Raw genomic sequence first — 24,953 nt, forward strand, 5'->3', positions numbered from 1 at the left:
TGTTGGGTTTTTAGATGGCAAGTCATGGAAAAGTAATTTTCCATTTTGGCTTTGGAATCTATCATGCTCCCAAAGTAAAAGGTAAATAATGAAAGCAGCTGCTGGGCTACATATTTGGGGGGAATTTTTTCAATCTGTGATTCCTTATACTGTAAAACAAGGTTTCTCAGCCTCAGCACTGTTGACAGTTTGAGCTGGATAACTTGTGGGGGTCGTCCTGTGCGTTGTCAGATGTTGAGTATAGCCCTGATCTCTCTCCATTAGATGCCAGTAAAGCTCATCCCCTCAGTTATAACAACCAAAATTATCTTCAGACATTGCCAATATCGGAGTTGGGGAATGGGGCCAAAATCTACTTTGAGAACTACTTGCTCCATAGGAATATACTGGGGTTTTGTGTTTGTTTTAACTGTCTAAACATGGCTTCAGAAATCACATAGCTGAAAATTGCTTATTCCACAAACTTCACATTCGTTTTTGAAAAGTAAATATGAATAATTGACATGTAGTTAGCCATTTATTTGTACCTCTACTAAGACTGGTAACTTGAACTCTTGTTGCTAGAGAGTACTTTGTTATATTCTCTTTCAGTAGATACTAAAAATACCAGTACTTTTATATGGAAGTTTGTAAACACTTGAAAATTCTTTTCTAAAATTTAATAAACTTATCTTTTTCCTAGATTAAAATAATAACTTGAATTTTTTTCAATTATTCTGCCATTTTCTTAAATCTGTTACACTAGACTCTGGAAAAACCTAGCATCTGACTTGTAAAAACTTTTATAATGAACTTTTTAAATTATACATAAGAAGAGTAATACAGTGAAAGTTCTGTGTTCATAACCCAACTTCAGCTTGAGCAACTGTTAACATTTTGCCAAACTGTCTCATCTGTTCCCCTCTCACCCTCATCTTTCTTGGAGTATTTTAAAGCAAATCCCAGACATTACTTAATTTCACCCATAAAGCTTCAGTATACATCTCTAACAGATAAGCACTCTCTCTGTTTTTTAATGCTAACTCCGATGCAATTATCTAACAAATTAATAATAATTTCCTAGTGTCATCTAATACCTATGTTTGGATTGCCTCAGGTATCTCAGAAATGTCTTCTTACAATCAAACCAGGATCCTAACATCCATCCATCACATTTGGGTGATATGTCCCTTTAGTCTTTAGCAGTTTTCTTTACCTCCTCTACCTTTATTGTATCATTTTTTTGTTGCTGAAGAAACTGGGTGATTTGATCTGCAGAATTACCATACTGTAGACTTGACTGATTGCATAGGGTAAAAGGGCATTTGAGTTAGCACAAAATTCTACATTTTAATGTACCACTTTTCTGTCTTGTTTCCCAAAGAATGTCATGAGTTTTGTTTTACCACCTGAACAAGTTTAAGAACCTCATGGCATTCTTTGTACTTCAGGAAGCTGAGACCAAGAGAGGGTTTTCCTGAAACCATCAACTTAGTTGGAAAGTATCAAGTGTACCATAGTTTTATTAGAAGTGTCATAGAATGAAACTTGTTTAGCAAAGACCTCACCTGTTTTGTTTCCTCACCTGTGCCTACATATTACTTGCCACACGGGGGGATTTTTAGTTAGTATTTATTATTATGAGTTGTCTAATTCTGCTGGATTTGGCCTCTTCTTCCCTTTCTGGGCTAGAACCTGAAAGATTACAGCTTGCTCTACCTGTAAGGGTTTAAAGCGATTTAGAAGAGAGAACATATTAATAAGAGCATTTTACACATCACCTCCATTTCTGCACAGTTAATCTTTTAAAATGCAAATCAGCAGTAATAGTACTGGCACATCTGTGGAATGCACCATAAATCATGGAGAAAATAAACAATTTGTTAAATGAGTTGTTCAAACTTTATATATCCATTAGCATGGGATCTCCTGTCTTGAGGGGAGCATGAAATGCATGTAATCTGGGACTTAAAGAATCATTTTATTGCAGTGCTTGTTTAGCAAAAATATTGGGATTTCCTGTCTTATTGTTTATCTTTCTTACAAAAGTATATTTTAGCCATCAGAACAATCTTAGCACAACCAAAGACTTCTGGCATTTTTGCATTTAGCAAAATTCTTTCTGGTGCTATGATGTGTGTTTTCTGTCAGCTAAAATTTACAGGAATAGTGAACCGCAAGGATTTCCTGAGGAGAAGCTCCCACATGCTGTGTCTGGGATTTCTCATATTTCTTTTGGCAGCAGTAACATTCTCCAGTACTACAAAATTGTAGTTTGAATCCAGTGCTAATAGTTTCTCTTCAAGAAAACAACTGAAACATTTTGATTCTGTTCCCTTGAACCAAGGGAAAAAAGTAATAACAAAGAAAATTATTTATCACCACCTACTTTGCCTTACCCTCCATACACACACACAGAAAGTCCCTTTCTAAAGCTGAATCAACCTGTAATAATACTCATTGTATGAATGACAGAAATTTCTGTGTACTCGTTTTTAAGCCTAATAGTCCCGAACCTCCAAATATAGTGGTTAAGGCTGTTGCAGTATGGAGCTTCACCTTGTTGTAAAAGAAAAAGTATATTGGGTGATCAAGCTTTATACTAAGACATTATTTGCGTCAATCACTCTCATTCTCTCGCATGTACAAAATATGAAAAGCTCACCAATATGGTTTCATATTTCATGTTAAATCTTTTCAAAATTATCACTTGTAGAGTTTGATATGGCTATTTTTTGATAATACACTTATCAGGAAAGACTTGAAACACTCCTCCCTTTCCAACTGCATATCTGTGTAAGGTCTGATTTTCTTTATATACTTCATCCAAAATAAAAAATTGCAGCTGATTCAGTGCAGAAACAGATATAAGAGTCCAGCCACTTCCTCCTGTTACGCCAGACTTTAATAAGAGATTTGCAAAAATATAAAACAATCCACTTTTCTCAATACATTTATTTCATTGTGAAAAAAATTTCATTAAAATCCTGTTGTTAAATTTTTTAATTGTTTCCATGACTGTTATAATAGGTTTATTGTTATTTTAAGTAAGTTGATAAATATTTTAATTTTTTAGTTTTAAATTTCTAATATGATAAATATTGTTAGGCATCCAGATAAACAAAAGCTCTTTGGGACCTTTAATAATTTTTAAGGCTAGAAAGGAGTCTCGAGACCAAAAATTTTTGAAAATCACTGGTCTTGATTTGGCTATCTGAGATGTTTGAGTTAGTGCATAGATGATTTTGTAGTTTCAGAGAGAAAGGTAATTTTATCTGCCAAACATCTTTTAAATTAATATAAATAATTACTAAAAATCCCTTTGCATTCTTAAAAATTTGTCTTACAAGGTCTATCTTGGTCAGTTCATCTTGGCTGATGTTCATTTTGTTAGCCAAAGGATGTTTGTTTTTCATTTGTGTGTTATCATTGGTTAAATTTTAAATTTTCTTTTGGCTCAAAGGTTATTGAGTCATAAAAGTGCAAATAAAACAGTAAAATAAATGCTACAACTCAGAATGCTTTAGTGTTCAAGAAAGCTTTAGTGTTCATATAGTCTGTTTATATGTATTAGAAAGTGATATGATTTGCATTAACAGCCAAAAAGAGAGAAGTACAAACATGAAATATGACAGTGACTGAAATTAACATTTTACTAAACCTGCTTTACCTTCATCCCCTATCTCCAGAGGTGGTCTACTCTGAAATTTTGCCAAAACCTTAGTTACATAAAGCCATGAAACAAAGCAGTGATGGGCTTGGCAAGCCAGAATTTACTAAACAGTTAATAGTTGCTGTTTTGTGAAATATGAAATAGTGTTTCAGACTGTGATTATCCAAACTGAGTGTGTATGCTCTTAGTTAATGTGCAAACAAAAAGGGAGAACAGAGTATTTATTGTATCTCTTCTATGTAATCACTTTTAAAAAATCTGTTACAGATACTCCATTTTGTTATTTTGTGAGCTGTGACATAAGCTGGACATTGTAGCCAGTGCTGGACATAGCATCAGCTAGTTTGCTATAAGGTAGGGCCTTACAGTTTGAATAAAAAGAAGCTTGAAGCTTGGCCTGGTCCCCACCCACTAAGCCCCTTCCCAGAGAACAGTTAGCAGTCAAACGTGTGCCTCATGATCTTAGTTGAGTAGGAAGTCAATAAACTTTGGGCCAATTTGTACTACTTCTGTGCCTATTTTTATATGGCTGGTGAACAAAGAATGGTTTATACATTTTTAATGGTTGGTAAAAATATCAAAAGAATGTTATTTTGTGACACATGAAAACTATAAGAAGTTCACTATTTCCATAGTTCAGTTCAGTTCAGTCACTCAGTCGTGTCCGACTCTTTGCAACCCCATGAATTGCAGCACGCCAGGCCTCTCTGTCCATCACCAACTCCTGGAGTCTACCCAAACCCATGTCCATCGAGTCGGTGATGCCATCCAACTATCTCATCCTCTGTCGTCCCCTTCTCCTCCCGCCCCCAATCCTACCCAGCATTAGGGTCTTTTCCAATGAGTCAACTCTTCGCATGAGGTGGCCAAAGTATTGGAGTTTCAGCTTCAACATCAGTCCTTCCAATGAACACCCAGGATTGATCTCCTTTAGGATGGATTGATTGGATCTCTTTGCAGTCCAAGGGACTCTCAAGAGTCTTCTGCAACACCACAGTTCAAAAGCATCAATTCTGTGGCGCTCAGCTTTCTTCACCGTCCAACTCTCACATCCATACATGACCACTGGAAAAACCATAGCCTTGACTAGACGGACTTTTGTTGGCAAAGTAATGTCTCTGCTTTTAAATATGCTATCTAGGTTGGCCATAACCTTCCTTCCAAGGAGTTAAGTGTCTTTTAATTTCATGGCTGCAATCACCATCAGCAGTGATTTTGGAGCCCCCCAAAATAAAAGTCTGACACTATTTCCACTGTTTCCCCATCTATTTCCCATGAAGTGATGGGACCAGATGCCATGATCTTAGTTTTCTGAACGTTGAGCTTTAAGCCAACTTTTTCACTCTCCTCTTGCACTTTCATCAAGAGGCTCTTTAGTTCTTCACTTTCTGCCATAAGGGTGGTGTCATCTGCATATCTGAAGCTATTGATATTTCTCCCGGCAATCTTGATTCCAGCTTGTGTTTCTTCCAGCCCAGTGTTTCTCATGATGTACTCTGCATATAAGTTAAATAAGCAATATACAGCCTTGACGTACTCCTTTTCCTATTTGGAACCAGTCTGTTGTTCCATGTCCAGTTCTAACTGTTGCTTCCTGAGCTGTGTACAGGTTTCTCAAGAGACAGGTCAGATAGTCTGGTATTCCCATCTCTTTCAGAATTTTCCACAATTTATTGTGATCCACACAGTCAAAGGCTTTGGCATAGTCAATAAAGCAGAAATAGATGTTTTTCTGGAACTCTCTTGCTTTTTCAAAGATCCATCGGATGTTGGCAATTTGATCTCTGGTTCCTCTGCCTTTTCTAAAACCGGCTTGAACATCTGGAATTTCATGGTTCACGTATTGCTGAAGCCTGGCTTTGAGCATTACTTTACTAGCCTGTGAGATGAGTGCAATTGTGCGGTAGTTTGAGCATTCTTTGGCATTGCCTTTGTTTGGGATTGGAACAAAAACTGACCTTTTCCAGTCCTGTGGCCACTGCTGAGTTTTCCAAATTTGCTGGCATATCGGGTGCAGCACTTTCACAGCATCATCTTTGAGGATTTGAAATAGCTCAACTGGAATTCCATCACCTCCACTAGCTTTGTTCGTAGTGATGGTTCCTAAGGCCCACTTGACTTCACATTCCAGGATGTCTGGCTCTAGGTGAGTGATCACACCATCGTGATTATTTGGGTCATGAAGATCTTTTTTGTACAGTTCTTCTGTGTATTCTTGCCACCTCTTCTTAATATCTTCTGCTTCTGTTAGGTGCATACCATTTCTGCCCTTTATCGAGCCTATCTTTGCATGAAATGTTCCTTTGGTATCTCTAATTTTCTTGAAGAGATCTCTAGTCTTTCCCAATCTGTTGTTTTCCTCTATTTCTTTGCACTGATCGCTGAGGAAGGCTTTCTTATCTCTCCTTGCTATTCTTTGGAACTCTACATTCAGATGGGAATATCTTTCCTTATTGCAACATAACCACATTCATCAGTCTGTGTATCATCTGTGGCTGCTTTCACACTACAGCAGCATACTTGGTTAGTTGAGACAGAGACCATATGGCCCGCAGAGCCTAAAATGTTTACTATCTGGTCTTTACAAAAGAAGTTTGATGACCCTTGAATTAGAATAACCCCACTTTGATCCATCTTATTTATTGTTCTTCCCCATGGGAATTCGTTTGAAGAAAGGATTCTACTGTCTTAAAAACAAGTTTGGGTTTTGTTTTTTTTTTCAAGTATGTAAACTTTTCTAAAGGTCAGCCCAAAAGAAATAGTATTCTTTTTTTTTGCCATTCTGGGGGCAGAGCAAGATGGGGTTCACATTTCAGTTTGAAAATACAGACTGATAACTCAAGGCAATATTTGAAAATACTTTATGGGTAATAGAAAGATTAACCATTTCTGCCACTAGAGATTTTAAGTCTGATTTAGGGATGAGACTATAAGTTCTTTCTCCTTATTTTTAAATGCTTTGCCCATTTTTCTCAAAGGAGAGATTAAACATAGCTTCAAAGGAAGGCATTTGATTCATCTTCCTATTCTCTCAAATTAATAGCCAGTGAATTGGTAATTATACATTTGCTTCATGTCTCTATACTAAACTGTACGTTAGCTTCTTTGGTGTCTTCTTTTCTAAACACAGGAGGCTGTTTGTAACTTTAGGTAATATAGCACAATATTTCAGAGCATTAGCTTTGGAGTCAGACCTATCCTGCTTTCTCTAGGTGAGTGACTCTTTCCTCATCTATGAAATGGGAATAACAGTAGTAATGATGATGGTAAAGCATTTATCTAGAATTGTACCATGGATTTTCATTGGATAGTGATGAGGATGTTTCTGTTTGTTCTGTTCCATAACCTGCTGTTGGCACATAGCTTATATAAAGTTGAGGTGTGCCAGGGACTGCTCCAAGTGCTTTATATTTATTTAGTCCTAGAACCCTATGGTTTAGGTATTAATTATTACACCTATTTTTAGATTAGACAGCTGAAGCATAGAAAGATTATAAATCGCCATGGGTTACCAAGCTGGTAGGAGGCAGTATTGGGATCTAAATCCAAACAGTCTGGCTCCAAAGTTTTTGTTTTTAACCTACACTCTCTCTTATTTGCCATATGTTTGTATATAAGCTTATTTTGGTAACTTTCTTGGTGTTTTAAGTTTGTTTTCAGTGCTGACATATGATACATAATACTCATCTGTGCCTGATTGACTTAATCAGCACGATTGTATGATAAATTTATAATTGATACAGTATAGTCATTGCTTCTTGGCTTCAAGTAATAACTGTTTTTCACTGTGAGTCCTTTTTGGAGCTATATTTAGCCAGGATTAGCTATTTTGAAGCGATTTATTCTAATACTACAAAAATTTGGACAAAGAAATTGCTTAAATCTATTTATATTCCTAAATTCATTTTTTTCTTGCTGGCACTCAAAGAATGTCTATTTTATTTAGTTCTTTTGATGTTAAGTGGCATTGTGTAAATAATTCCGTTTGGGCATACTTGTCATAATGTTGAATTTGGTCTCTAAAACTTTTGAAATACAGTTGACCTTTGAAATATAGGGGGGTTAGAGGCACCCACCTGCATATAACTTCACAGTCAGTCCTCCCTACTCTCAGTTCCTGTTCCTGGGCTTCAGCCTCCCTCCATAAGTAGTGCTGTAGTGTGTATTTATTTTTTAAAATCATCAAAGTGGAGCCCTGTCGTTCAAACCCATGTTGTTAAAGGGTCACCTGTAGTAATTATCTTGAAATTTATTTTATCTCTCTTTCAGAATTCCCCACTTTGCCAGTACTTACAGGATCTGGGACACACAGACTTTGAAGTATGTTCTTCTCTGTTACCAAAAGCAGAAAAAAGCACAGTGACAGAGGGACAGCAAAAGCCTCCTGCAAGAGCCCTGCCAAAAGTAAGAAGACATCTTCATTCACTATGACTCAATCTTTTGTCTTTTACTGATTATTTGAATTGCCTTTATCCTTATCCTTGCAAAAAACAAAAACAAAAAAACACCTCATCGGCACTTCCATGTTCTTCCCCTGCACTAGTTAAGACTTTAATTTTTACTTCATCAGTAGTATGTATCTGTTTAGATAAACATGAATCCTTGGTATTTTGGACTATCTCATGGGTAATTTGTATAATGAATTGAAACTAATATGATTGAGGATCAAAATATATTGCTTATTTAAATATTGAAGTTATTTAGAGTGAACCAGGAAAAAAAAAACAAAAAAATATAAATCAATACCTTATAACTGATTTTCATCAGTACATAAGTTGCAATTTAGCTTAAAAAAAAATGCATAAAGATCTTGTTTCTGTGATCATCAAACTGAAGGATGAAGAGAAACGAAAAATCTCATGCATTGCTGGATGTGAATGGGGGTGGGGGGCGGGGTGGGGAAGGGTCTCCAAAGTCAAGTGATGATTGCTTTGGTCTGACAACATCAAGGCTAATAAAAAAAATATTTAAAATAAAAACTTCATAAATAAAAAAATCAATCAATCAATCAATACCTTAATGGGAGCCCAAGTATAGGACTCCTACAATAACTAGAATTTTTTTCTTTATATTTTTTTTTAAAGAGAAAGCAAATTAATGTTTAATAAATTATTTCAAAGATATATAATGGAGTAAGTAGATTTACCTCAATTTCTGCTGCCCTTTATATCTGCAGTATCATGTATTTTTATATAGTATTTTGTAGTTGATATACAGCATTGTGAGGCTGAGGTACTAGAAGAAGCCACCAATAATTAGGTTCACTAGATTGATTTGTGCTCTATTTGTGCTCTATTATTGTATTTACTAAAATAAGAAAATATTCCAGTACATTTCAGTTTTAACAAAAAGAATTCTAACAGAAAAAAATATAACCAGGTTACCTCATTTCTTGAGCATTCTAGTTTAATCAGTGTTTTAATATAGGAGTCAGTTACTTTTGGGAGGAAGATTTTAAAATTTTCAGTTAATCATTTACTCTGTAAGATAGAAAGGGAAGGATCTTTCCTTTTGTTCTTCTTAGGAAAAAACTCTAAAATGTGAAGTAACCAAACTGGACCCACATGCAACAGCAGAGTAAACACCAGGAAAACGGTGTGTTTTTTTTAGCTAACTCTCACAAGGAAGGAGTTAAGGGAGTGAGAGTGCACACAGACCAGAACCAGTTTTGAAAGTCCTCCCTACCTAAACCCTTTCTTCTCCTTGCACCTTTCAAATACAAATATTTCTGGGGAAAGTTTTAAAAGCAAAACCTAAAGATATATCTAAAAGATTATTCATAGATTAAAATTTGGATTTGAGATTACTTGGCAACAAAAGACAGAGGATGGGTCAAGGGATAGTGTTGGGCCCGGAGATGGACATTGACCTCGTGTGTGTGTGTGTGTGTGTGTGTGTGTGTGTGTGTGTGTGTGTGTGTAAACTTGGGTTTTATAAGTATTTAATTCTTTTCATTTATGACAATATTTTTACATCTAGAAATATTGTTATTAGTTTATAAATAAATAAGTTTAAAAGTTCATCCTCTCAGAAGTTGAGGAGCAGTTAAAAGCATAGCCAGAAGGTGTTTTTCAAATTACCACATATCTGAAAGTTCGTTTAGTCTTCATGTTACATATTTCAACTGCATAAGGTACATCTCTCTAAAGTGAACTTTTTCTATATAAATCTGGGACAGCTAAATTTTAAAAAGATTTCTTGTTCCTTCTTAGGGGATATATTTTTAGAATTGCCCCCCAGATTCTGTTCAAGTGATGAAGTTCCAGTTATTTCCTTTGGAAAGCAAATTTTCTGTATGAGTTCATGGTGAAACAGTCACCATTTTTAGACTTTTTTTTTTTAAATGTGATTATTAGGTACTTATTGAGTATTCTGTATTGGTATTCTCATCATGAATATTCATTCTCTGTATATTTTTCTGGTTTCTTTTCCTGGGATTATTCTTAAACATTCCTTCCATAAAATTTTATCATCAGTCCTCTGCTTGGTCTCTTTTTCTCTGAGCTATCTCACCTACTTTCTTGCCCTCACTGGCACTTTTGTCTATTCTCCATTTTCACTGAGTTCCAGATACTTGTTAGACATTTCCATCTGCCTGTGCTCCAGGAAACTCATATTCAACATGCCTAAAGGAGAGCTTTTTTTCTCAGTACTCCTGAAACAAAATATTTTTCTGTATTCCCAAATTACTACCCTCTCAATTTATCTTACAGTTTCCCACACTCTAATGTTGATTTGGTCAGTAAGTGACTCAACTTATTTCTCTCTAAAATCTAATCCTTAGTTATTGCTGGTTTTACTACCCTAGTGCAAGCTTTTATCATCATTTAGCTGAACTATTATATACCCTCCTAATCATGCTTCTTGGCTACACTCATTCCTTGCTAGTACAGCCACTGCTCTGTTGCCAGTTATTTTTCTAACATGCAAATTTTTATTGTTTCGCTTCCTTGTATTAACCTCCTCATAGTCTATAGGATAAATTCAAAACTATTAAGACCACAGTCTTTTAAAATCTATCTCAGTGTACCTTTCACACTTCATTACTCTTCTGTTCTTCCCTTGGCTCTTTGCTGGCCCAAACTCTTAGCTGCCACCGTCTGAATGGCATATGCTTCCATGGCTCCCTCCTGTACTCATCCTTGTCTCTTGCCTGGGCTTAGCTCCAGTGTCAATTCCTCTTGACCTCCTTCCTCCTACACTTCTCCAGATTTTACATTGTGAAAGAAAGTGTAAAAGTCGCTCAATTGTGTCCGACTCTTTGCAACCCCATGGACTGTACAGTCCATGGAATTCTCTAGGCCAGAATACTGGAGTGGGTACCCTTTCCCTTGCTTCAGGGGATCTTCCCAACCCAGGGATCGAACCCAGGTCTCCTGCATTACAGAATCTTGTAATGCAGATTCTTTACCAGCTGAGCCACAAGGGAAGCCCAAGAACACTGGAGTAGGTAGCCTATGCCTTCTCCAGCAGATCTTCCTGACCCAGGAATTGAACCAGGATCTCCTGCATTGCAGGTGGATTCTTTACCAACTGAGCTATCAGGGAAGTCCAGATTTTACAGTTTGTAATTATTTGTGCTGTCTCTTCTAAGTTCTTGAAAACACCAGTTATGTACATTCATCTTTGTTCCCGTAACCAAAGTACCTGGAATATTATAGTCACTCAGTGAATGTAAGCTCCATTTACAGGCCTGCTCAGGAAATGAGCTAATAAGGTAAACTGAATTTTTGATTGATTCAATAATATAACATACTTCAATATGAAACAGTTATTCTAAAATTGTTAAAATAAATTTCTGCTTTAATATTGTAGAATGAAATGTTCTTAATATTTGAGAACTTCGAGCACTTGTTTTTCATTTTGAAATACCCGTATCATCATCTTGTTGACATAGGTAATAATATATAGTATACTCAAGATAAGAAGGTTTCCAGGTCTCATTCCAAACTCACTGAATCTGCATGTTTAGTTGGGCGGCCTGGGAGTATGTTCCTAGCTAAAATCTCCAGCTGATTCTGATATACGATTAAATTTGGGATCAATAAGGAGACTGAGACATACTGGTAAAGCATATAATATAGCATATCATACAACCTAGATGATTTTAACTCTCTTTTTCTGATTAAAAAAATGTGATTAATTAGAAGTAGGTGATTTGAAGTTTTTCTGATGTTTAGGTGTGGTTTAATAATCTTGCACAATGTCATTCATCTCCTTCAGCAAGGCATCCTGTTAAAAGTGGCTGAAACCATTAAGAGTTGGATTTTGGCTCAGTCTGATAAGAATGATGACTTACTTCACAAGTTGGTAAGTGTTCACTTTACTTTTTAGTCACTTTTCAGGGCTCCAGTTTCCTTTCCAATGAGAAAATCAACGAATCCAAATTTGTTTTGCTACTGATTTGGGCAGTGACTAATTTTAATTAGAAATTCTGGGCTGTTCTCTAAAAGGAGATTATCCGCTTCATGAAGTATTAAAAAAGTTTGTATCACCTAAGGAAAAAGGAAAAGGAGATTCTTCAATAACTGGGTATCTTTGCATGTGGACTCAGTAGTATTTCATAGATCTTCCAAGAGGTTGTTAGCCACTGAGAATAGGATATTCTGATAGTTATTGAAGACCTATTTGTTAGATTACTCATGTCCTACTGCCATCTTCCTCCACTGACAGGTATTCCTCTCAGTGAGTTAGAGAATAGATCCATTAGTGGGATCTTCCCTCTTTTCATTAGGAACTTGATTGTCTCTATTCCACAGCCTTTGATTACAAAGTTTGGGCAAAATCAAGACTATGGTTCCTCCTTAATTTATTTATCATTAATTTACCATTCTCTGTGTTATGTGTTTAGTCACTCAGTTGTGTCCGACTCTTTGCTACCCCATGGACAGAGAAGCCTGGCAGGCTACAGTCCATGGGGATTCTCCAGGCAAGAATACTGGAGTGGGTTGCCATGCCCTCCTCCAAGGGATCCTCCAAATCCAGGAGTCAAACTCAGGTCTCCTGCATTGCAGGCAAACTCTTTACCATCTGAGCCACCAGGGAAGCCCACCATTCTCTAACAACTTCATGTATAAAATTTAGTCTCCTGGGACTGATAAATCAGAGAATTTCCCAAAGACTTGCTTGATCTCTGAGCCCCAAGAAGGAGTGCCTCAATGTTTTTACACCCTAATATTAATAATAGGTAGTATAGCTTAAAAAAATAAAATTCTCTCACAAATAAGATTTCAGAATCTTCTGCTGGCCTATGACCTTAAGATGATAATTTAATTATTATTCTTGTAAATTATCATTTGTTAAAAGATGTTTACAAAGTGCTTTCACATTTTGATTTGGTAATCTAAACACTATATAAGGCTCAGTATGGTTTACCATTTGGGAAGCCTGAGGTTCAGATATTTCAGTTTGGTTAAGAATTAAGAGAGTTGTTCAAAAATGTTCAGCTAGTAAGTGAGTCAGAATTTGAACTCAAGTCTCCTGGTTTCAAAGCCCAGGCTCTTTCCGTTATAAAGTACCACCTCTCTAGTTTGTGTGTTGTTTTTACTGACTAAAATTACCTTTTAGCAATTTACCTTTTTAGCAATCCATTTGGGCAGGTTCTCTGGTTAGGGTTTCATCTTTGTAGATGTTTTGAGAAGGTCAATGAAGTATCTTTTCATCTACGTAGAATATCGTCTCTATCCAGGTGGAGCTATCTTCATTCTTCAGTGGTACTAGGACTGTGGTAAGGTGTGTGTTTGGGTCTCTTCAGTCATGTCTGACTCTCTGCGACCTCCTGGACTGTAGCTCACCAGGCTCCTCTGTCCATGGGGTTCTCCTGGTAAGAATTCTGGAGTGGGTTGCTATGGCCTTCTCCAGGGGATCTTCCCTACCCCTGGATCAAACCCACATCTCCTGCACTGCAGGCAGATTCTTTACATGGCTCATTCTTTGCTGAGCCATGAGGGAAGCCTCGTGGTAAGGTATATGGGTGCATATACATTTTTCTGTGGTTTAATCATAGTGTGCATAGTCCTGATCTTTTCATTCTTGGATCTTTGTCATTGGCCGCATGCTTCATGTCATGTTTCACTTTAAAGTGCCAGCTTTTGTATGCATCTCTTTTGTGCCTAGATTATGGAGAATTTTAGGAAGAAATACCTGAGAAATAGTTCACAAGTAATAGAATAAGGAATTGCCCAGTTGGCATCTGGCATGAAGTTGATTGACTTTTTTCCCTTGATTATAAAATATTTAAAATTTTGTTAGCTATACAGATATTGAATAAGTCCCTCTTTCCTTTTATAAAGATACTGGCAATTGCTCCATGATATCTGAACATTTTATTATTGTTCATTTTCATTAAGGTAGTACTTTTCTTCTTAAAGATTAAAAAAAAAAATTTATAGCAACTATGATACTAGTGGTATTGGCACTCTCTAAGCACTTTTTAGCCAATCAAGTGCTTGCCCAGAAGCTGTCTCACCTGATCCTCATCAGCTTAATGAAATAGCACTATATATTTAAAAGTGTGTAAGATCATTGAAGTATGTTAACACATGTGTATGTTTTCTTCATCCCTAGGGGCCACAATAGAAATCTCTTTATTCTTGAGCAGTGCTTCTCATACTCTTCATTCCATCCAGGCAGTATTCTTCCTAAGTTATCTTCTCATGCTGTTTCCCTGTTTAGATTCTAAAAAGATACCTACTGCCTACCAAGTCAAGTCCAGTTCATCACTTTGACTGGCATGAAAGTGTTTGCATAATTTGGCCTTAATCTACCTTTCCAGTTTTATCCACCAATATTTCATCAGCCCAGTATAGTCCTCCTTTTTGTTTATTCCTTGCCTAATCTCTATATGTGTACTAGTATACTGTGAATTGTGTTCCATTTTTCTATTATTGGAATCTTTTCAATAAGCAGTACTAGCTCTTCCTCAGGACCTTTCTCAGAAACTACAGCCTGTTGAATCTCTTCTCTACAACAACCTTGTAATAATTATGTGTGCTGTGTTCTGTAAGTTTTTATATTATACATGCTTTTCTTTATTGTATTTTTAAGTATTTCATATGTACTAACAACACTAACAGCTAACACTTACATAGTGCTTACTGTATACCAGATATTCTTAGCAGTTTATAAATACTGACTTATTTAATCCTTGCAGCAACCCTATGAAGTAGATGCTATTTTATCCTCTTTGCAGATGAGGAAACTGAACAGAAAAATTATTAACTTGCTTAAGTTGTGGGACCAGGATATAAACCCAGACACTTAAGTCTTGACACTAAGACTTGTTGAGGGTAAGCCAAAGTTCACATAGTACACTTCCCCCACCATCCCGCCCCAGCACAGAGCACCAATACTATCAATACTGCCTTGAATCACACTGGTTTGGGGGAGACTTTATCCCAGTTTTGCAGATCTGATGCCAAGGAGTGGTGTTGAAGAAACTGAGTTCCTGATGAAGCAGCAGGTCCATAAGAGAACCTGTGTAGAGGAATAGCTCCCATCTATGTTAATAGCTTCCCCCTCTCTGTCAGTGTTGGCCTTCATTTAACTAGGCTTCTTTTAAACTTACCCATATATAAGTACATTAAGTCTCATAAAAGGCCTGCTTTCAAGTTTTTGTAGCTAAAGTTTTATTTTTAACATTTACATCTGAATATGGTCCTGTCTGATGGGGGAATCTAAACCAAATTGTAAGGCCAATACATGAAGATTTATTTCAAGGATTACTTGAAAAGCTACCCTGCTCCACCCACTGCCCTCCCTGCCTCCCACTGCCCACCTGGTGTCGAGATTCTGCAGCCCCTGTCCCCCTTCCCAGCCTCAACAGTAGTATAAAGTAAGTCGTGCTGTTCTCTATTTATGAAAGTGAAATGGAATGTCAAAAAATTAAGTAGTTGCTAATGTTAGGATTGTAAAAGAGAGGAAGAGAGGAAGCAGTAGTTCAAACATGAGCCATAAAAGTGCTGCAGAGGTATGTCTAGGGTATATCAGTAGATGGTAAAATCCATATCGGGCTAAACAGAAGATCAGCATTCCACTGAGATTTTTTTATTATTATTGATAAGAAATATATCCAAATAGGCTTCATATTAAAAATATTCTTCTCTAAAAGTGATGTGTACAACCCATGATCAAGAGGATATGTACTTGTAGTGTATGGATCACTGCCTTCTTGCTTAAGTCCTCATGATGAGCTTGGGCTAGAATCTGTGGTGTGGGAATGACTAACTAAAAGAGGAAACCCTAGACCTAACTGATTTTACTTTGATTGCTAAAGGCCTTGTCCATTGAAAGTTCTCTTTATTTTTTGTCATACAATAGGATCTTTCTATTCCTGAATCTAATGCAAAATAAAAATTTAAATTTTCTGATAGAGAAGACTGTATTCAGGGAAGCAGAATCAACTAACTACCAAAGACATATGATTTAACATCAATTCTGGAAAGTTACTTAGTCTCTTTGAGCTTCAGTTTTTCCTCTATAGAATGGACAGAAAATGATAATGTACATGACAGGGTTTTTGTGAGACCTGCTCTAACATTGCTACTTCGTCTCTCATCTCTCCACCAGGTATACTCTGCCCAAAACTAATATTGGTCACTTACAGGTCCCCAAACTAGAAGAGGCTTGCTTTCATTCTGTCTCATCCCATTCTTCCAACTCTTTCATCTGGTCAGTTCTTGTGTATTCTTTAAAACTAAGCTTAGACTCTTTTACTTTCTCTTTGTTGCCGGTTTGTTCCCTCAATGCCATTTTCATAATAACCTAGTTATACCTCTTCACACTTGTCTGCACTTTATACTGTAACTGCTTACCTTTCAGCCCTCTCCTTTGAACTCTCTAAGAGTAAAGACTTGTATGTCTTGTTTATTTTTTTGTGTTTTTGGTGTCAAGCATGTTGCCTCGTATAAGATATTCCTTGATAGATGGATAACAAGGAAAGAGGGAGGAATAAATGAGCTGGTATATGTGAAAGCATTTTGTAAACTATAAAATGCTATGCATACATTAGGGTCATTTTGTATTATATTCCTTAATGATGTATTTTTTTAATATTCGAATATTTCATTTTTAGAAAGCCTTGATCCTGCTGATATTATTCTTAGATGTTGGCTATATTGTTACAGTATCTAGGGACAGCATATCTGTTAGAGGATTATATTTTCCATGTTGTTTTACAGCCATTTAATCAATTAGGCTTTACAGGTTTATTAATCTGTAAAAAAGACATGTTTTACTCAATATGTGGCTCAATGATGTCTACCTTTGTTTTTTTTTGTTTCATATTTACTGTGAAAATATAACCCTGTACATCATACTGAAAATTGATTGACTGTTATTTCTTCTTCTTGGAGCCTGTACTGAAAATAAACACCTCTAATTTTATTAGCATGGTAGGAGCTTAATATTTAATACAAAATTATGTGTGTATTAATACCTTTCTTCCGGTCTTTCAACGGCAAGGATATTGGATTCCGACTCGACTCACTCCATACTATCCTGCAACAGGAAGTCCTGTTACAAGAGGATGTGGAGCTGATTGAGCTGCTTGATCCCAGTATCCTGTCTGCAGGGCAACCTCAACAACAGGAAAATGGACACCTTCCAACACTTTGCTCCCTGGCAACCCCTAATATTTGGTACTGTCCAGAAAACATCTATCCTTTGTTTACATTTAGAGTATTAACAGAGGAAATCCATCATCATCCTCTCCACTATAAAGGCATTATAAACATTATAGCATTGTAATTAATATAATGATACGCCAGAGGTTTTTTAAAAAAAGGATACCTTCCTAAACTAAATACTATTTAAAATGAAAATGGAAAAAAGCATCCAGTTTGATTATTATGTACTTGCAACTCAGTGTAATTAGTTCTGTGTATAACAGCCCAACAAGCAGGATTAACATATGCCAAAAAAGAATCTCTCTTATACACATGTGTGCATGAAGTCCTAGCCAGTTCTTCATGTTTCTTTACCCCTAATAGATTATATAATAATTACATTGTAGAGACACCCAAGAGAGAATGAGACATGGAGATAAACAGTCGATTCCTATTTTGTTAGGTGAGATGAGATCATAGGAAACATAGACAATTCAAATTGTTCTAAAACTTGTCAAGCACTTGAAGTATTTGTGTTTAATGCACAAGTCCTGGGCCATCATCTATTAAAGAAGAAATATATATATGTATGGTAACAAGGAATTATATATTGAGAACTGTTAATACCCTCTTTCTATTAAAGTATGAGTTTATTAAATGAACTAAATTATTTCTCAAGCTGTCAAGTTATATGGTCAGTTACATTCATTGGCCTCAGTGTTCTGAATTTATCTGTCTTTCCTGTCATGTTGACAAATGCTTCATTTTGTAACAGGTGGCCATGTATAGTGTTTTCCAAATGTGTAGTTACTCAGATACCATCATGATGAAGTGTACAGCATCTTACCATTTAAAAATTTAAGAACTTAAGGAGCTGCTAAAAGGAATCATAGGTTTTCAGAATTTTACAACTTTGTATTCCTTTGACCACAAAGATGATTAAGCAACTCTGAGGCCTATAAATCCTTTATAGATTTGCTATAAATATATAAAACTATATGATGAGATTTTGCTATGATATTACCAATATTGCCTAACAGTAAAGGATCCCAAGGGAGATTTTGGCAGGCGAATATTTAGTAAATATTCTTATATGTTATTTTCTTTATAGTTTGACTGTAACTATCTTCAAGTATTAATGATGATGTTTCTTGGATATCCTTAGATACAGCTCCCCTATATTTCCCTTATTATATGTAAACATTTTCATCAAAGCCTTCACTGCTTGAAAGAAATTTATAGGTTTGTAATTGGCCTAAATTAAGAAATATCATACATATTTTGGTTTCACTTAAAGCAGTATAAAAGTACAAAGCTTGTCCATATTAGGGTCTTCAGTAAATATGTATATTCCAGAATTGTAATGATGACAACTTAAAATTAGATGACTTTATTCAAAGCAGTTACTCACAAAGTATATATTATATCTAATTGGAAAAATGCTTATCATTTGTTGAGATATTGTATGTTTTTGCACAAATAATTAGAGTCTGATTTTAGGAAAAAAGACCTCATAATATCTCCAAATATGAAACATTTTTAGTTATTTTTTTAACTCTTTATTTTATTGGAGTATAGCTGATAAGGCCTTTAGTATTAAAAACTAGTAAAAATTTAAGCTTTTTACTTTTATATTTATAAAATCAGATTTTAAAATCTGTAATTGTTTTTAGGTTAAAAGAGTACGTATCTTAAAAAAAAAAAGTTTATTCAGAAGACACCTATTTATATCTATCACCTAAACTTATTAGCTTTAGACAGTGGTATCTAGCAACTAGATTGTGGTACTAGATATTTTTTAACTGTTTCATGTTATTTTTAAAAATGTCATATTTTATAAAGTCATAGTTTATAGAGAAGCTAGCATTTTATCTATTTTAGAAAACCTAAATTACTGACTGGAGAAACTCATCTTTCTCCGGACTGATGGATATCATTTTCTTGGTTTCTCTGTTCCAGGGATGTCTCAGTGGTATTTGCCTTCATTAGTTTGCTTGTTATGCTTCCCACTTGGTGGATTGTATCTTCCTGGCTAGTATGGGGAGTGATTCTATTTGTTTATCTGATCATAAGAGCTTTGCGATTATGGAGGACAGCAAAACTACAAGTAACTCTAAAAAAATACAGTGTCTATTTGGAAGATATAACGACAAATAGCCGAGGTTTTACTAACCTTGTGAGAAAAGCTTTACGTCTCATTCAAGAAACTGAAGTCATTTCCAGAGGATTTACACTGTGAGTTCATTTTTCATTTTATTTTTTAAATAACTATTTTCTATTACCTAGTTAAATTAGAATATTTATTACCTATTGTCATTTCTGTGTTGTATTTACAGAAGAAACTAGGTTTCTCTTTAGTGTTTATTAAAGTCTGTTAACTACTAAGTGAAGAAATAAATACATTATATGCTAGATTTAATAAGTAGTGTGAGTCTGTTTATTTACTTTGAGAAACCAAAGTGCTTTGAGAATATTATTATTACTCTGTGTTACCATGTGGTTATATGAGATAATATAGAGACCTTAATATTTATATATATATATTTATATAACCCTTGCATGCAATAGATACCCAATAAATATTTGTTCCCTTTGCTCACCCCCAGATGCTCTCTTTACTCAGTTTACATGATAGATGAATTCATATGAATTCATTCTGAAAAATCTTGCCATGTATTAATAATATTCTGTAGGTTAATATTGAGATATTATGGCACTGACACTCTCATATGCTCTCACTGATATTTAATACAGGAAATTAAATATTCAGTAGTCTAGCTGTAAGTGTACTAAGGTACCGGATAGACAGCCTATTTATTGTGTTATTAAAGGGAAAGCACCAGTTATGTTCCGTATACCGTGCTAAACAATTTTGCATACAACTAAAGGCATACAATTATAAATGGTTGAGCAAATGTTCAAGTTCATTCCGTCTGACTCTAAAATCTGGTTTCCTGTACCCTGCCACCTAAATACTCACACATGACAGTTGTACTATAGTATATTTAATAATTTATATAACCTTTATAGCCTATAGGTGGGAGGAAGTAAGTATATGGTAAAGAAAAATTATTGCTCTTAATTCGTTGTATCTGGAAAATCATGAAAAGAGGTGAGCAGAAGAACTTTGGGTGGTCATTACTTCCTTCACTCTGCTGTGCTCTGGAGAAGAACCTAAATAATCTTGAATAAAAGCTGGACTTGGGACATCAGGAAATAGGGAAAGTAGGAGAGTCTCCAGTAGTCATCTCATTCTTCACTCTGTTCTGTTTTGGAATAGTGTTTAAAACTTCTGAGACATGAGAGAGGTTTTATAACTTCTCTTTCTGCTCAGTTCAAAATGTAACAGCCCTCAGTGTCTGTTAATTGTGGTCCTTGCATTGTAAAGTCAACTTATTGATAGAGCTTAACAAATATTGAATGTCAAATTTTAAAAGTTAAAAATTATACTAAGTAAAAGTAACAGCTCCTTTTCATTCTTGACTTGTACAACATTTTATTAGAAGGACTGACTGGTTAAGCAGAGTGGCTATGTGTCCAATTAATGCTTAGCCTTGTGTTGATGGTTCTGTGCCTTTTGTCCTTGTTCCATTTTTACCCATATGTATACAGTTAGGATAAAGAGCTAAAATGGGCCAGTAAGGCATGATTTCCTTCTGGATTATGAAGACAGAAAAAATTTTGGAAAAATTATACTTATGTCCATCTAATGTAAATGGATTGAAAAAATTATGAGGAATAATAAATTTTGAATCATAATTTTTTAGAAATATTTTCGTTTTTAAGACTGAGTAAAATGGAACACAAACAATAGTGTCCATATGTTGAAAATACTAGTGCTGTTTTATTCTGCCTCAGTTTTTCCTCTCTAGCAAATAATTGAACCCTTCTTTGCCTCTGTCAGTCATTGTCCAGTTTTTTAGAGATTTTTAATGCTTGAATGTGTTTTAATTTGGTTTAACAATTTTTTTAAGTTTTGAGTTAGATGCCTTATTTTACAAATTTGTGGCTATAGTGTAATAAATTTATAAATTCCAATATTTTGTCTTACTATTAGGAGTGGTTACTAGTTAGGTGAAAGCCTATTGTCTGGAAAACTGTAATATGAAATCATAGTTTCATTTATAAAAGCGTAATACGTTATATGGCATTGTTGCAAATAGGTAGTCCCCCATTTACCTTTGGAAAAGTGCTTATGAAATGTGCTTCCTCTTTAACAGTTTTGAGAGTAGCTATGCTCCTACCTAGTAACCCTTACTTTGCCTTTCTACTTGCATACCCCTGTTGGCCACTGGTTCTGTTATCTTTCTGCATCGCCTACTTCATTTTGAGTAGGTAAGTGCCAGTGGCTGCAGGTGGGTAATTTTACCCTACTTTTGTGAATGTACGGAATGTATTTCTATACAGTATTTGAATGTTCTGTACAAATGACCAAAAATATGATTGACAAACATACGTAAATGCATATTAAGAATATGAAAGTTTATAATTAAGGCTTTCCTACTTACTGTAGATACCAGGTTTTTGAAAACTAAATGTAAAGTAGTACCACTTTGGTATATTCTAGCAGATAGAGTATCTATATTAAAAAGTTAGTTTCTTAAATAAATATTCCTATGTTTCTACTGTTATTTCAGTTAAAATTAATTGTTCCCCCCGTATCAGAGGAAGTATTCTTTTTTCAATTGTCTTTTCTGGTGGCTATATATGTGTCAGGGAAATATATATTTATGAGACCTGAGTTGGAATATTTATAACCATTTTCTAATGAAAAAAGAATTTTTTCCTAAGTTTAATAGAATTGTGGATTTAGAAAACAAAAACTTTAGGACACCTGTACAGTTGTATCACATTTTACTTTTCAAGTTTGCTTGACAGGGTCAGTGCTGCTTGCCCATTTAATAAAGCTGGACAGCATCCCAGTCAGCATCTCATCGGTCTTCGGAAAGCTGTCTACAGAACTGTCAGAGCCAACTTTCAAGCAGCAAGGCTAGCTACCCTATATATGCTGAAAAAATATCCTTTTCTGTCTATATGTAAGAATAAGCAATGTTTCCAGAGTCCTGAATATAGATATTATAGCTGCATCCTATAAAATTTAACTGTAAACTGAAATCACCTATTTTGAAGCTGATTTCCATCATCACTTCTATTTTCAAACTGGACATGCATTCCAGGGGGAATGACAATAATAGTCAGGAAGAAAGTTCTTCTGCTCGCATGCGGCTCATTTTTAACAAGGAAAAAACTTGATGTCCCTTCTTTTACTGGTCCAAATAATAAAGTCAAAAGAACCCGGCTTCTCCAGGTCACACATTTTTTCAAATTACTGACATGGCAAATTTGCGTCATGATATGGAAATAAACTGGCAGCAGAAAATCCTTCCCCTTTCAAAAAAACAGAGGCTCTAGAGTCAGATTGACTTTCTGAATTTTGGCTATATCAGTTACTGTGTCAGTGACCATAAGCAAGTTTCTTAACTCTCTGTTCCTTGCTTTATTTATTTGTAGAATGACAAAAATAACAATCCTCCTGACTGTTTTTGTTAGATCAAATGAATTATTGTATATAAAGTGCTTAGGCAGTGTCCAGTATATAATAAGCACTTAGAGACTGAGTGACAGTTAAGACTGTCTCTTAAATTTACTAAAATAGGAAGTTAGTTCTACTAGTCAGAAAATAAAAGTGTATAAGATCTTTATTTTAGTTAAAATTCATAGATAAATAATGAGTAAATGGGATGCAAAAACTACTTTGCACCTTCAGTTTAAGGGATACTGTGACATTGATGAATATAATGCTTTAAAGTTTATCATTATATCCTTATACAAACTTTTCCAGGTAGATTTTCTTATCCCCACTTAATGAAAAAACGAGATAAAATCACTACTTGATATGAGATTTACCCAGTGTCACACTGGGTAAATTAATAAGAGATAAAATTGTGTCTTTACTGTAGGACTTAGGACTTTTAAGCATTTTCTATATGTGTATAGATATACTATATCTAGATTTATACACACACACACATACTGTACTATGCTACCGCTTTGGATATTGAGAGAAAATACTTTGATTTTAGTCAGGAACTTGTCTATTCAGTTCTCTTACTGCCTAAATACTTGCCTGCATTGTGCTAGGAAGACAGAGCAAAAACCTGTACTGCCTCCTGAAAAACTTCTGAGTGTAGTCAGTGCTGCTGCTGCTGCTGCTAAGTCGCTTCAGTCGTGTCCGACTCTGTGCGACCCCATAGACGGCAGCCCAACAGGGGACGTCCCTGGGATTCTCCAGGCAAGAACACTGGAGTGGGTTGCCATTTCCTTCTCCAATGCATGAAAGTGAAAAGTGAAAGTGAAGTCGCTCAGTTGTGTCTGACTCTTAGCTGCTGCTGCTGCTAAGTCACCTCAATCGTGTCCGACTCTGTGCGACCCCATAGACGGCAGCCCACCAGGCTCTGCCATCCCTAGGATTCTCCAGGCAAGAATACTGGAGTGGGTTGCCATTTCCTTCTCCAGAGTGTAGTCAGTAGATACTCATAATACAGTATAGTGCCTGGAGTGCCTTCCAGCATAGCAGGACAGTGTACTTGGCCTGTGAAGTCACAGAATGCTTTCAGGGAGGCAACACCTGAGCTGACCCTCAAGGAATGAGCTGGAGTTGACCTTGGGAGAAAAAGTCTGCCTTTCAAGCAGAAGGAAGCAAGATATAGAAGGAAATAGAGACATGACAATATGGCATGTTAACTGCCAGTAGTTACTCATTTAGTGAATATTATGCCAAGCAATATGCTAGTCACTAGATATGCAGTGATCAACATAGCAGATGTGGTTCCTGACTCAGGGAGCTTATAATTTCTTAGAAGTGGGGTGGGGGCAGGTGAGGGGGCCTAACAAAGATTGTAGATTGTATGAGTTCCCAGTGCCAGTCACTTTTCTAGGTATGAGGGACCTAGCAATGAACAAGATAAACAAGATCCTTGTTTTTAGGGAGTTTGCATTCTAGTGAATGATAAATAAAAAGTGAACAGAAAATTTTCAGATGTTTGCTATAAAGAAAAAGAAAAACAGGAGAATAGGATAGAAAGTGCTTGGTAGGTTGCTGTTTTTGATTGGATAATAAGGGAATGCCTTCAGTTTAAATGGAGACTTGAGATGGAGTTCCAGTCAGATGCACCAGCAAGTATAAATATCTTGTGGCAGGAGTGAATTTAGCATGATCGAAGTATAGAAAAAGGATCATCATACTCCAAGACAGAAGCACAGCAAGTTGAGAGTTGGAGTATGAGATAATATCCAGAATTAGGCAGGGGCCAGATCATATTATTCACATGGGAAACCTTAAGAAATTAAAAAGTATTACCTGCCAAGTATTTCTTTGAAAAGACTTAATACATTATATAAACCCTAGCATGCCTGCTCAAAGTAAAAAGAATAAAAATATACAAGATTAGTAATGAGAATAGAGCAAGAAGCTAAAATTATTATATAAGGGAATAGCAACTGAGCACATATGTAACTTTCTGGCCATAACTTTGAAACTGTAGGGGGAAATGGATCATTTCATATCAAAATACAGATCTCAAAAACTGACCTAGCAAGAATTAAAAAACTGGAGATTAGACATAAAAAGAATTTCATTAAAAAAGAAAACACACTTGGTTATATATATAAACAGTGGGAAAATATGCAGCTATAAA

At 35.6% G+C, this 24,953-nt stretch overlaps 1 protein-coding gene across 23 annotated transcripts in view; it reads left to right on the forward strand.

The window, feature by feature from the left end:
• The window catches only part of VEZT (vezatin, adherens junctions transmembrane protein), a 70,915-nt gene that overhangs the window by 20,338 nt on the left and 25,624 nt on the right, over window positions 1-24,953 (forward strand). For 9 of the 23 annotated variants that reach the window (XM_081592193.1, XM_081592177.1, XM_081592181.1 and 6 more), the window contains 5 exons: window positions 7,922-8,056; window positions 11,876-11,962; window positions 17,114-17,289; window positions 19,216-19,491; window positions 22,123-22,272. In XM_081592193.1, coding sequence (XP_081448319.1) covers window positions 7,922-8,056; window positions 11,876-11,962; window positions 17,114-17,289; window positions 19,216-19,491; window positions 22,123-22,272 — 824 coding nt within the window. The remainder of the gene's footprint in view (window positions 1-7,921; window positions 8,057-11,875; window positions 11,963-17,113; window positions 17,290-19,215; window positions 19,492-22,122; window positions 22,273-24,953) is intronic. The other 14 variants (XM_081592178.1, XM_081592196.1, XM_081592185.1 and 11 more) reach the window with 6 other exon arrangements.

This window comes from Giraffa tippelskirchi, chromosome 4 (genome assembly GCF_054371585.1).
Source record: "Giraffa tippelskirchi isolate mGirTip1 chromosome 4, T2T-mGirTip1v1.2.pri, whole genome shotgun sequence".
Taxonomy (NCBI): domain Eukaryota; kingdom Metazoa; phylum Chordata; class Mammalia; order Artiodactyla; family Giraffidae; genus Giraffa; species Giraffa tippelskirchi.